The following is a 14,989-nucleotide window of genomic DNA, read 5'->3' on the forward strand; positions in this document are numbered from 1 at the left end:
TCAACACATTGCCTCATTTGGAAAAATTACAACATATCAGACCACACAACATGCCCTTGGTTTGCTACTGACCAGTTTCTCCAATGCTTGGTCTACTGAAGACCTAAATCTTTCTGTGCAGTTGAGAGCCATAGCCTTTTGCGAGGTGCGTAACTGCAAATCTTTACTGTATACAGTTCCCTTTGTCAAATGCTTGCTTGTAAACTGGTCAAGATGCACCTGCATTCACTGACATCAATCCCTGTTAGGTTTGAAACTTACTGACATCACCCAGACATGATACTTGTCTCTGGTCCCTGTTGTGTAAGATCTCTTTATGACCACTTTTCTTATAGCTTTGAGTGGTACACTATTCCTTGTAGACACACTGGACAGCTCCTGTTGATACACTGACAAATCAGGCAATTTCATTCACTGTGTGGTCATGGGCATGACAAAACACCGCAGCTTCTTTTTTTTCCATTTTGTCAAGTCTCCACATCAATTCATATTACTGCACTGATTCCATACAACCAACTGGCACATACATATCACTTCAACTACCATGTCTTATGTCAGTGGTGGAGGGTCACATGACTGCCAGGTACCAGCCCTACACCTTCTACAATACATAAAAGGCCGATGTGCTCTTTTAAGGGGGGCAGATAACATATGCTGAGCTTACAGTTTACATGTGAAAGGTTTGTGCAGTACGGGAGCCTCATTTATTCAGTGTTGACCAAAAGACAATGGGAAAATTTCTGATCATGGTTTGGATCATTTAAAATGAATCCAACTGATTGTATGTTCCGAGTTGCTATTACGGCTATAATACCAAAAACAAAGCAACAAAGCCGTGATTGAAACATGGTGACCTTGCAGAATAAAGGTGTAACCTTCTTGGCCAACTGAATAAAAATACATGAGAAGGCACCTGAATCAAAAAAGAAAAACAAAATGTTTAACAAGAACTGTCTACACAATCACAAAGGTACTACGGGATTTGAAGTATGAAGTATTGGAACATTCAACTCACCATATTTAGCACACCCAGATTTCTATCAATTCCTTTATCTAAAGGAACTTAAGGCAGCAAAATAGGTGGAGTCCTTTGAAGAGGTTATGGCACTTGTAGGTGTGTAAGTTTTAGACCTGGTGAAATATCAGTTGTGGGGTGTGGCGCATAAACTCCCAGAAACCATTAAGGAGCCATACTGCCCCATAACTGCTCAATTTCCACATTGTGCACATCTCTTGTATTGGCATTCCATGTGAGCTGAAGTCATAACAATGTGTGTGGGGGGGGGGGGGGGGGGGGGGGGGAGAGGAGTAAACAAGCACATTTGTGTCTTCAGGCTGCTTTTCAAGTTGTTCTGACAATTTTTGAATGATGGTGTGGCACATTGCCTTCCTGAACATGTTCATAAAGTAACTGAACAAATGGATGCACTTAATCAGACAGTAGGCTCCTGTATCATTTATCAGCAATATATGATGGAAGTCATATGAGGTGTCCTTTCACTTATGTAAACATATCCCACAGGAAAATATCTCCACCACATGCCTTAACAGTGTCCAAACAGAAGTGGAATACATCACCTCATAATTTAAGATACACACTTACACCGCTAATGGCGGCACAGCCAGACCTTTCTCCATGATTTTACTACATAATGACTGTGTTTGTTATCTCATGATAATCTCTGTCATGTGGGCTTAGTAGAGACACGTGGTTGGGTCAGGGGGATATTTTTTCTGGATTGATTGCCATTACAGTCCATAATAATTAATGATGATTATTATTGTTGTCCACTGCAGATGACTTCTGTTGGTGGTTTTTTATGCATCAAGGTACTCACAGCACATGCCTGGCATAAAATCTTATGTAAACCTCAGTGCCTACCTGACACTGCAGATTGAGTGTCCCATGTGTGCAACACTCAGTCTGACTGTGGTCAAAAGAGCTGAAAATGACCATCTTGCTCGTTCTGAGATATGCTGGTGGCATATATACTTTAATATAGTGTCCAGTAACTCAAGTACTCTTCCATTTTAAAGTTAATGCCACAATGGGAATAAAACATTATGAGGAAATTCAGTAACACCTCGTTTTGTTGTTAGCTATATTAGTCTATTCCCAAGAGTTAGGAGCTTTCACTCAGTTAATACTAGGCAGAAACCCAATCTGTATGTGGAATGCACTTCCTTGACTCTTGTGCAGAAAGGAGTGCAGTATTCTGCTGCATCCATTTTCAATAAGCTACCACAAGAACTCAAAAATCTTAGCAGTAGCCCAAACTCTTTTAAATCTAAACTGAAGAGTTTCCTCATGGCTCACTCCTCCTGTTCTGTCGAGGAGCTCCTGGAAGAGCTAAAAAATTAAGCAAATTCCAGTGTTACATTGTTGATTTTCTTTATTTAAATTTACAACTTGTCACCTGAATATGTTTTTTTATATTTCATTTTATCTGTTATAATTTCATGTATTGACTCGTTCCATGACCATGGAGACTTCTCCTTAATTTGGTCCCACTGAACAATAAATAAAAAAATAAACAATAGAGCAGGTACATATCCTATCACATATTTATTCATTGTGCTGTGTGTGTTTGTTGTTGCTTTCTTTAACAATTGTAAGTAATCTGGCATTAAAATATTCTGAGACTGCTTTCTTCTTCTTCTTCTTCTTGTTTTAAGGAAGAAAAAACAGTGAACAACCACAAAATCTTGTTGGAAAATCTCCAAAAGTATGGAATTAGAGGTACTGCATTAAAATGATTCTCCTCATGCTTAACAAACTGGAAACAAAAAGTAGCAACAACACATGAACTAAATGCTAGCAAGAACAATAAAAAGTGGAGTTCTTCAAGGATTTGTTCTTGAACCTATCCTTTGCCTTCTGTAAATAAATGACATAGATCTAAGCATTGAATCACAGCTAAATACCTTGTTTGCAGATGACACTAGATCCTTCTTACAGGAAAACCCCAAGACAACTACAATCAAACATAAATAAAGCTATGATCACCTTAATGACTGATTTGAAGGAAATAAGCTAATAATAAATACATTCAAACAATTTTTCTAAACACCTGTTTAAAGAGGGAAGCCTTCAACACCTCTGAATCAAACTCCAGCAGCACACCCCCACAAAACAAAGTTTCTAGGCATATGGCTTCACAATGATTTTAAATGACAGACACACATAACAAAACCATATGTGACACTGAAGAAAGTATGCTACAGCCTAGGTTTGCTTCCTCATCATTCGAGTTGTGCACTTTGCCCAGTTACACAGATGGGATTATATTCTGGGATAGCCCAACTGGTAGCTAGTCATCATCTTGACCCAGAAAAGAGCTGTAAGAGCAACGTAGCACGCATGACAAACAAGTCCCTCTTTCAAAAGTCTTTGAGCCTCCCATTCCCCTAGTTTTTATTCTAGAAACAGGTAAAGATGTACAGAAAAAAATGTACATGAACACAATACTAGACAAACTCTTACCTCTAGGCAGTCAGGACATCAGCCTTTAAAACCTCTTCTACAAATAGTGCTATAGAAATGTACAAAGGTTTGCTACACTAATTAAAAGTTGTTTCCTCGTTTTTACTATTTTATAAATGCCTAAAGGCATTATTAGTAGAGACCAGATTATATGCATCATAAAAACCTTAAAATACGCATGATCAAATAATAAAAAAAGTGGTAGTTACTGCGTGCATTATAAATCAAAGTCAAACCTGTCCGTATCAATTACGAGAAAGAGTGCCCGGCCACACAAAAAATCAGTACATTTAGAACGCTGATATTTTCTGAATACTTTCTGGTAGAGGTTAGAAAGGGGGCCTTTCTGGGATTATTTTCTAAAAAATTTGCAAAATGGGGACACTGTAATGCATATAATCCGGTCTCTACTTATCTACTTATTAGTTTCACTGCTTCTATTCAGTGGCAGAATATTTAGACTATGTGAAGTACTGAAGTAGGCAATTTACTGCACAATTACAATATACTCTGATGTAAAACGCATCGTGTGTGTATGCAAGTTACAGACCACAATCTGTACAGATTTACTCAGACAGAAAATATATCAAGGACAAACTCAATTGTGAATTTCATTCACTTTTCACTTACTCCAAACACTTGTTGTGCCATCCAGCCATGATACCTTTTTAGGGTTTCTTCATAAGCCTTCTGTAAAAATAGTATGAGATCTTCAGTGTTTCCTCCTTTGCGAGCATCTTCTCGGATGCACTTAAAAAACGTATATACAAAATTCAGAGCTCTGCAAATTAAAAACAAAAAATTAATTAAAAAGGTGATTATTAAAATTGCAAAATATGCAGATTCTTATCTAATGTACATTTTCTCCAGTGAAAAATTTAAAATTCTTTAATTTCTCAATGCTTTTATAAGCACATAAACATACATCCCCAAGAATCTTATGGGCTGCAGTTCGCGTCATTAGGCTTATTTAACAATAGCTTCTCCACACACAAACCCTCTTATGAATTGCATTGCAGTCAACTGGAATTACAGCAGAAATAAATATGACTCTACTATGAATGATTTAACCTTAATTGAGCACAGCCAGAGGTAAATTGCAAGGTGATTAAAACATTCTACAGCCTCCCTGGTGGATTAAAGGTATTGATAGAAAATATGAGCAATATAATAGATCTTATGCTTAATGTAAGTACAAATTACACCCATTCACATACACTGTTAACAGCATCATAAGACAGAGAAAATTTATTTTTATAATCCAGTAGTACATCCCATACCAAAGTGAGGCAGCACCTAGAAAGCACTAGTGGGTCTCTGAGAATACTATGGTATTTGGGATTGGGATGCAAGAATTGCTTTAACTTGGTTTTGCTTCTTGTATCAGCTATAGTGATTTTATATTCAGCGTTAAGTGTTTATTGTTTTCTAAGAGTTGCTTCAAACATTACATATGCCATATTATCAGGTTGTGTTGGGAGTGTTGGTAACACTGCAGACAGGCACTATCTAACACGCCAGCCAATAACTGTGCTGCACAGAACAGAAGTAACAGTCTGTTCACTTGTCAGTACAAGAAGAGTGGATCTCTATGGGTAATAAGCTATGATTATAGCTCAGAGGTAGAAAACACTACTTACAGTAAGAGTACGTCATATGTGTGTTTTAGCTGAAGTCCTCCAGGGGAAGCTGCTTAGTAGAATTCTGTGCAGAGCACAGAAATAGAAATGTTTGGGGTGAGAAAATTCAAGTGTTTTCTACATTCCAGAAATTGGTGTGTCGGTCTATGTGTGGAATAAATTGGACTGTGACCTCATTAGCACCATAAGAAGCAAGGGTAAACTACAGTTGTTATTTTTCCTGAGGATATGCAGCTATACTTACAGCTTGTTGATGGCATGTTCATGGATAAAAACCCCCATTCAGATCATAGATTGGGGACAACGGACTACTTAGGAGTATGTTGTATCGCTAGGGGGGAACGACATTCTACAGGTTGAAATGGGGAATGTTAGATCCCTCAATCGTGTAGGTAGTTTAGAACATTTAAAAAGATAGGTTGAAATTAGATATAGTAAAAATTAGTGAATCGTTGAATCATGGTAGCAAGATAAATATGACTTTTGGTCAAGTGATTGCTGGTTTATCAACACAAAATCAAAGGGGTAATGCTGAAGTAGGTCTAATAATGAATAAGAATACCGGTACTGCTACTATGAGCAGTACAGTGAATGCATTATCATAGCCAAGATCGATAAAAAGCGAACACCTACTACAGTAGTACAAGTGAGATGAAAATTTGATTGTGATGAGAAACTGGAATTTTACAGAAGTAATGGTTGAGAAGGAAAAACATAGTTGGTTTAGAGGAATGAAAGGGGAAGTTGCCTCGTAGAATTCTGTGCAGAGCACAGTTTAGTAATCGACAGTATTTGGTTTAAGGACCACGAAATATGGTTGTAAACGTGAAAGAGACCTGGAGATACTGAAAGATTTCACACTGATTACTTATAATAGTAAGACAGAGATTTTGAAATCAGAATTTACACTGTGAGGCATCTCCTGGGTCAGATGTGAGCTTGCCTGTAATTTACTGATTATGAGTTACAGATTAAAATTAAATAAATTGCAGAATGGTAGGAAATTAAATGGAGAGGACCTGAATAAAAATTGAAATAGCCAGAGGTTGATGAGTGTTCAAAGATTCCATAAGGCAACAATTAACAGCAACAGGGAAATAAATACAATGGAAAATGAATGAGTAGCTTTGAAAGATAAAATAATGAAAATAGTAAATGATCAAATAGGTAAAAAGACAAGGCCCAGTACAAATCCTAGGCTAACACTTGAGGTATTAAATCTACTGATGAAAGGAGAAAGTACACATATGAAGTGGGCAAAAGGATAGACAGGTGTCTAAAAACTGAGACTGAGAGGAAGTACAAAATGGCAGAGGCTGAATGTTTGGATGAGAAATGCTAGACCGCAGAAGCATGTATGACTATAGGAAAGACAGATCGTGCCTATAAAAAATGAAAGAGACCTTTGGAGAAATGAGAAGCACCTGTATGAATATTAAGAGCTTAGATGGCAAGCCCATACTAAGTAAAAAAGGGAAAGCTGGGAGGTGGAAGAAATATACAGAGGGTCTATCTACGGGAAACACACTTGAAGAAAATGTTAGAGAAAAAGAAGAAGAGCAAGTATATGAAGGTAAAATGAGAGGTATGATACTGTACAGCAAATCTGAAAAGGCACTGAAATATTGAAGTCCAAACAGGGCCTCTGGGGTAGATGATATTACCCCAGAATTACTGAGATCCTTGGGAGAGCCAACCTTGACAAAATTATTTTGCCTGGTACGAAGAGACAGTGGAGGCTTGCGTGCCTGACAGACAGATAGCCATACTGTGGGTGCAACCAAAACGGAGGGGTATCTGTTGAGAGGCCACCCGCGTGGTTTCTGAAGAGGGGCAGCAGTCTTTTCAATAGTTGCAGGGGCAACAGTCTGGATGAGTGACTAATCTGGCCTTGTAACATTAACCAAAACGACCTTGCTGTGCTGGTACTGTGAATGGCTGAAAGCAAGGGGAAACTACAGCCGTAATTTTCTCCGAGGGGATGCACTTTACTGTTTGGTTAAATGATGATGGCATCCTCTGGGATAAAATATTCTGGAGGTAAAATAGTCCCCCATTCGGATCTCCGGGTGGGGACTAATCAGGAGGACGTCATTATCAGGAGAAAGAAAACTGGCGTTCTACGAACCGGAGCGTGGAATGCCAGATCCCTTAATCGGGCAGGTAGGTTAGAAAATTTAAAAAGGGAAATGGATAGGTTAAAGCTAGACATAGTCAGAATTGGTGAATCTCAGTGGCAGGAGGAAAAAAACTTCTGGTCAAGTGAATACAGGGTTCGAAATAAAAAATCAAATAGGGGTAATGCAGGAGTAGGTTTAATAACGAATAAAAAAAAAAAAAAATCGGGTGAGCTACTACAAACAGCACAGTGAACGCATTATTGTAGCAAAGATAGACATGAAGCCCATTCCCATCACAGTAGTACAAGTTTATATGCCAACTAGCTCTGTAGATGCCGAAGAGATTGATGAAATGTATGATGAGATAAAAGAAATTATAAAGATAGTGAAGGGAGACGAAAATTGAATAGTCATGGGTGACTGGAATTCGATAGTAGGAAAAGGAAGAGAAGGAAAAGTAGTAGGTGAATACTGAATGGGGGTAAGGAATGAAAGAGGAAGCCGTCTGGTAGAATTTTGCACAGAGCATAACTTAATCATAGCTAACAATTGGTTTAAGAATCATGAAAGACGGTTGTATACATGGAAGAGGCCTGGAGATACTAGAAGGTTTCGGATTGATTATATAATGGTAAGACAGAGATTTAGGAACCAGGTTTTAAACTGTAAGACATTTCCAGGGGCAGATGTGGACTCTGACCAAAATTGATTGGTTATGAACTGTAGATTAAAACTGAAGAAACTGCAAAAAGGTGGGAATTTGAGGAGATGGGACCTGGATAAACTGTAAGAACCAGAGGTTGTAGAGTGTTTCAGAGTGAGCATTAGAGAATGACTGACAAGAACAGGGGAAAGAAATACAGTAGAAGACGAATGGGTAGCTTTGAGAGATGAAATAGTGAAGGCAGCAGAGGATCAAGTAGGTAAAATGACGAGGGCTAGTGGAAATTCTTGGGTAACAGAAGAAATATTGAATTGAATTGGTGAAAGGAAAAAAATATAAAGTGCAGTAAATGAAGCAGGCAAAAATGAATACAAACGTATCAAAAATGAGATCGACAGGAAGTGCAGAATGGCTAAGCAGGGATGGCTAGAGGACAAATGTAAGGCTGTAGATACGTATATCACTAGGGGTAAGATAGATACTGCCTACAGGAAAATTAAAGAGATCTTTGGAGAAAAGAGAACCACTTGCATGAATATCAAGAGCTCAGATGGAAACCCAGTTCTAAGCAAAGAAGGAAAAGCAGAAAGGCGGAAGGAGTATATAGAGGGCCTATACAAGGGTGATGTACTCTAGGACAATATTATTTAAATGGAAGAGGACACAGATGAAGATGAAATGGGAAATATGATACTGCTTGAAGAGTTTGACAGAGCACTGAAAGACCTAAGTTGAAACAAGGCCCCTGGGAGTAGACAACATTCCATTACAACTACTGATAGCCTTGGGAGAGCCAGCCCTGACAAAACTCTACCATCTGGTTACCAAGATGTATGAGACAGGTGAAATACACTCAGACTTCAAGAAGAATGTAATAATTCCAATCCCAAAGAAAGCAGGTGTTGACAGATGTGAAAATTACTGAACTATCAGTTTAATAAATCACGGCTGCAAAATACTATCACGACTTCTTTACAGATGAATGGAAAAACTGGTAGAAGCTGACCTCGGGGAAGATCAGTTTGGATTTAGAAATGAACATGTGAGGCAATACTGACCCTATGACTTATCTGAGAAGATAGATTAAGGAAAGGCAAACCTACATTTCTAGACTTAGAGAAAGCTTTTGACAATGTTGACTGGAATACTCTCTTTCAAATTCTGAAGGTGGCAGGGGTCAAATACAGGGAGAAAAAGGCTATTTACAATTTGTACTGAAACCAGATGGCAGTTATACGAGTCGAGGGCCACAAAAGGGAAGCAGTGGTTGGGAAGGGAGTGAGACAGGGTTGTAGCCTATCCCCGATGTTATTCAATCTGTATATTGAGCAAGCAGTAAAGAAAACAAAAGAAAAATTTGGAGTAGGAATTAAAATCCATGGAGAAGAAATAAAAACTTTTCCGTTGACAATGTAATAATGTCGGAGACAGCAAAGGACGTGGAAGAGCAGTTTAACGGAATGGGCAGTGTCCTGAAAGGAGGATATAAGATGACCATCAATAAAAGCAATGGAATGTAGTCAAAGTAAATTGGGTAATGCTGAGGGAATTAGATTAATAACAACAATGAAGAGACAGGCAAAGTGCCCTCAGACTTGGAGGAGGAGGTAATAATTCCTATTCCAAAGAAGGCAGCTGCTGACAGATGTAAATATTACTAAACTATAAGTTCAGTAAGGTATATTTGCAATATACTGACAGGGATTATTTCAGAAGAATGGAAAAACTGGTAGAGGCCAAACACAGGAAAGAGCAGCTTGGATTCTGGAGTAATGTAGGAACATATAAGGCAATACTGGCCCTAGGACTTGCCTTTATAAGCTAAGCTGGGGAGAGGTAAACAGAAATTTATAGCACTTTCAGATTAAAAGACAGGAATTATAAGGTTGTCAAGGCAAAGAGGCTGCAGGAAACATGGAGGAGAAAAAAAAAGATTTTCAGATGGACTGATTCAGCATACAGAGCAGTAAAAACAACATTGAGTGAAATGAAAAGCAAAGCTGCCAAAATTGAGTTCAATGGGAACTGTGCTGTTAAATGCAGAGGGCCTCTGTGAGGGGAAGACTTCTCTAATGACAGAAGAAAAAGTGGGAGTTGATATGGGATTCATCAGGAATCCAGTATTAGAGTCACACTTTAACAGAAATTTAAACACTGGAAAATCCAGGATGGAATGTAACAATACCAGAGAAGGAAAGTTGCTACTCACCATATAGCGGAGATGCTGAGTCGCAATAGGCACAGTAAAAAGATTCACACAATCATAGCTTTGGGTCATTAAGGCCTTACACACACACACACACACACACACACACACACACACACACACACACACACACACACAGTCCTGCAACATCTGCAGTCTCAGAGACTGCAGATGTGTGTGCAAATTGCGTTTGTGTGTGTGTGTGTGTGTGTGTGTGTGTGTGTGTGTGTGTGTGTGTGCGCGCTGACAAAGGCATTAATGGCCGAAAGCTATGATTGTGTGAATCTTTTTAATAGAAATTTCGAAGACTTGCGATCAAGTTAGACAGAAAGGATAAATAACATTCCTTCTGACTTAATAAAATCAAGCAACTATTCAAGTTAGTGTGTATAATGCATGCGACTGGAGACATAACATCCAACTGTTGGAAAAATATCATCCATGCAATACCAAAGTCAGCAAAGGCAGACAAGTGTGAGAACTATTGCAAAATCAGTTTAAAAGCTCATGTGTCCAAGTTGCTGAATGGAAAAGAAAATTAAGGATATGTTAGATGACGGGCAGTTCTGATGATGTGTCTGATAATAAAAGCAGGGCTTTACTCGACACACATTCATAGGATTGTCTACCTGGAAAAAGCGTTCTACAATGTGAAATGATGCAAAATGTTCCAAATTTTGAGAAGAATCTGTGTAAAAGGGAAAAGTGGATAATACACTACATATACAAAAACCAAGAGGAATAATAATGAGACTGCAAGACCAAGAATGATGTGATCGGATTGAAAATGGTGTAAGACAGGGATGCAGTCTTTTGCCCCTACTGCTCTCAATTTATACATATAAGAAACTATGACAGAAATAAAAGAAAAGTTCAGGAGTGAAATTAAAATTCAGGATGAAAGGATATTAACTGTAAAATTTGCAGATGACATTGCTATACTCAGTGAAGAACTGCAGGACCTGTTGAATGAACTGAAGTCTGATGAGCACATACTACAGATTAAGTGTGAACTGAAGAAAAACTGCTGCAATTAGGCGTAGGAGGACTGAGATTAGTGATAATCTTTATCGCCAACATTAGTGATCATGACATAAATGAAGTTACAGAATTCTACTACCTTCGAAGCAAACTAACTTATGGCAGATAAAGCAAGGAAGACACAAAAGGCAGACTCACAGATAAAGAAGGCATTCCTGGCCAAGACAAGTCTGCTAGTGTGAAACATAGTCCTTAATTTGTGAAGAAATTTCTGAGAATGTTGGTTTGGAGTACAGCATTGTATGATAGTAAATCGTGGACTGTGGGAAACTGGAAAAGAAGAGAATCTGAATGTTGAAAATTACGCACACTGATAATATAAGGGATGAGTAGGTTATCCACAGAACCAATAAAGAGAGGAAAATGTGGACACATCTTACATCAGGGAATAATTTCCATGGTACTACTGGGAACTATAGAGGGTAAAAAATGTACAGGAAGACAGAGATGGAATACAGCCAACAAATAATTGACGACATAGGTGCAAGTGCTACTCTGAGATGAAGAAGTTGGCACAAGAAAGGAATTCGTAGCAGGCCACTTCGAACCATTTGGAAGACTAATGATTAAAAAAGAAAGAAAGACTGAGAGAGAGCTTTTGACAATGCTGACTAGAATAAAACACCAGTAAGGTGTCTACAATTTGTACAGGAACTAGATTCCAGTTGTAACAGTCAAAGGACATGAAATGGAGATGGTCTTTGTGAAGGAAATGAGACAGGGTTGTAGCCTATCCCTGATTTTATTTACTCTGTACATTGAGAAAACAAAAAAGGATACCAAGAGAAATGTGGAAAGGGAGCAGAGAGGGTAAATAAAATCTTTGAGGTTAGTCAGTGATATTGTAAACTTGTCAGAGGCATAAAATGACAGGGAGGAAGAGCAGTGGAAAGGAATAGGTTGTGCCATAAAAAGAGGTTATAAAATGAGCAACCAAAAAAGTAAAAGAATGGCAATGGAATGTAGTCTAACTAAATAAGCTGATGCTGAAAGGATATGAAATGCAGATTGGCAATAGCAAGAAAAACATTTCTGAAAAAGAGAAATTTGTTAAAATTGGAAATTTCTGGTAACGTCTTATGGGACCAAACTGCTGAGGTCATCGGTCCCTAAGCTTACTCATTACTTAATTTAACTTAAACTAACTTATGCTAAGGACAAAACACACACACACACACACACGAGGGAGGTCTTGAACCTCCGACGCAGAAATTTGTTAACATCAGATATAAATTTGTAACATCAAATATGAATCTAAATGTTGGAAAGCCTTTTCTGAAACTATTTGTATGGAGTGTGGCCTTGTACAGAAGTGAAACTTGGACAAGCAGTTGAAACAAGAGGAGAGTAAAAGCTTTTGACTTACTGTGCTACAGAAGAATACTATATTGAAGGAGATGGATAGGTGAAGTAACTAATGGTTAGGTACTGAATAGAACTAGGGAGAACAGAAATTTATGGCGCAGCTTGGCTACAAAAAGGCATCAATTTATAGGATACACCCCCACCCTGAGGCATCAAGGAACAGTAGACTTCGTAATGGAAATAAGTTCTGGAGGGGCAGGAGGGGGGGTGGGGATGGATGCTGTGGAGTGAGGCCAAGATTTGACTGTGCTAAGCAGCTTCAAATGGATATATGTTGCAGCAGTTATGAAGAATGAAGATGCTTGCTCAGGATAGACTAGTGTGGAGACCTGTATCAAACTAGTCTTTGGACTAAAAATGACAACAACAAATAATAATACTCACTCTACTCTTACAGTTTGTAGATTACTGTTATTTGATAATTACCAATGTAGCCATGGAAATATGTTACTTAAATGTGTACATGCACAAACAGAATATAGCAGTTTAATAATTGTAACTTGTTTGTACAATTGCCTCATTTTGTTAGTGTATATTTTAACTCCTTCCACATCCACAAAGCTTTTCCTTCATGGTAGGATTTATGTAAATGACAGATGAATGAAGTTGTGGTCTGAAATTTGCTTAATTCTTCTTATACTGATATGCATTATATGGGCTGCCAATAAAATCAAATGAATCGTCCCCATACATCAGAACTACATATTTTGCTGGTCCTGAGACAGACCTGTGTGCAATACTGTCCTTAGTTCATGTAGTCATTGAGATTCTTTTATAAAGGAGAACATTAAGGAACATATTATGAGATGAGATCCGCATTAATAATGATAAGCAACTGTTATTTGGTTTCTGGTGTTACATATCACTTCAGCCATCATATCACTACTTATGTAAGTCTGCAGGCTTTCATGGCTGTTGTCACCAAGTTAAAATCTGGGTCATTAGGCCGCATCATGTTTCTTCTAAAATGTTCGATGTTTGGACCCCTCTGCTGGGATCTTCCTCAGGATGGATCTTTTGGTGTCCACTACTGCTAGAAAACTCTTCTAGCAGTAGTGGACACCAAAAGATCCTGAGGAAGATCCCAGCAGAGGGGTCGAATGTTGAACAATTTAGAAGAAACATAACGCGGCCTAATAACCCAGAAGATTTTGACTATTTCTACTTACATCTACAGCAACACTCAGCTAACCATCATGTGGTTCATGGCAGAGAATACATCCCATTGTACCAGTTAGTAGGGTTTCTTCCCGTTCCATTCATGTATTGAGTGTGGGAAGAATGACTGACTGAAGGCCTCTGTGCATGTAATAAATATTCTAATCTTATCAGCATCCCTAAGTGAGTGATACATATGGGGTTGTGCTATATTCCTAGAGTCGTCATTTAAAGTAGGTTCTTGGAGCTTTGTTAACAGACTTTCTTGGGCTAATGTGTCTCTTCACGAGTCTGCCAGTTCAGTTCCTTCAGTATCTCTCTGACCTTTTCCCATGGATCAAACAAACCTGTGACCATCCATGCTGCCCTCCTCTGCATACTTCCAACAACCCCTCTTAATCCTATTTGGTACGAGTCCCACACACTTGAGCAATACTCTAGAACTGTTGCACAAGTGATTTGTAAGCAATCTCCTTTGTAGACGGACTGCACTTTCCCAGTGTTCTACTAGTAAACCGAAGTCTACCATCTGGTTCACCAACTGAACCTATGTGATCATTCCATGTCATAACCCTACAAAGTGCAACAGCCAAGTATTTTGTATGAGTCAGCCGATTCCAACAGTGACTCATTGATATTATACTCATAGGATATTACATTTTGTGAAGTGCACAATTTTACATTTCTGAACATTAAAAGCAAGTTGCCAATCCTTGCACCACTTTGAAATCTTATCGAGATCTGACTGAATATTTACGCAACTTCAGTCAGGCAGTACTGCATCATAGATAACTGTATCATCTGCAAAAAGCCTGCAAGGTCACTGATACAGAACATAAAGGGCAAGGGTCCTAACACTTCCCTGGAGCACACCTGAAGTTAATTTCTGCATCTTATGTTGACTCCATCCATTATAACATGCTGTGTCCTCCCCACCAAAAAGTCCTCAATCCACTCACAAATTTCACTTGATACCCTATATAAACGTAGTGTAGTACTGAGTCAAATGCTTTTTGGAAACCAAGAAATACTGCATACACTTGATTGCCTTGATCCAATTATCAATATTTTCAGAATCCATGGTGGCTGGGATTGAGCAAGTGATTCAGTTCAAGGTACCTCATTATGTGTGAACTCTGAATTTGTTCAAGCATTCTATAACAAATCGATATTGGATGGTAGTTTTGTTGATCACCTCTATTACCCTTGTTGTTTGTTTTGTTTTGTTTTAGGGCGCAAAAACAATTGGGGTTATACGCACCCGAGTCAAAACTTTAGCACTCGAAGACAGAGAGGTGTTAAAAACAACTA

General features: G+C 38.5%; 1 protein-coding gene across 1 annotated transcript in view; it reads right to left on the reverse strand.

Annotated features, from left to right (window-relative positions):
- The window catches only part of LOC124613198 (glycolipid transfer protein), a 75,000-nt gene that overhangs the window by 9,652 nt on the left and 50,359 nt on the right, over window positions 1-14,989 (reverse strand). Inside the window, exon 4 of the mRNA XM_047141863.1 lies at window positions 4,115-4,265. Within this exon, the coding sequence (XP_046997819.1) occupies window positions 4,115-4,265 (151 nt within the window). The remainder of the gene's footprint in view (window positions 1-4,114; window positions 4,266-14,989) is intronic.

This window comes from Schistocerca americana, chromosome 1, assembly GCF_021461395.2.
Source record: "Schistocerca americana isolate TAMUIC-IGC-003095 chromosome 1, iqSchAmer2.1, whole genome shotgun sequence".
Lineage (NCBI taxonomy): Eukaryota > Metazoa > Arthropoda > Insecta > Orthoptera > Acrididae > Schistocerca > Schistocerca americana.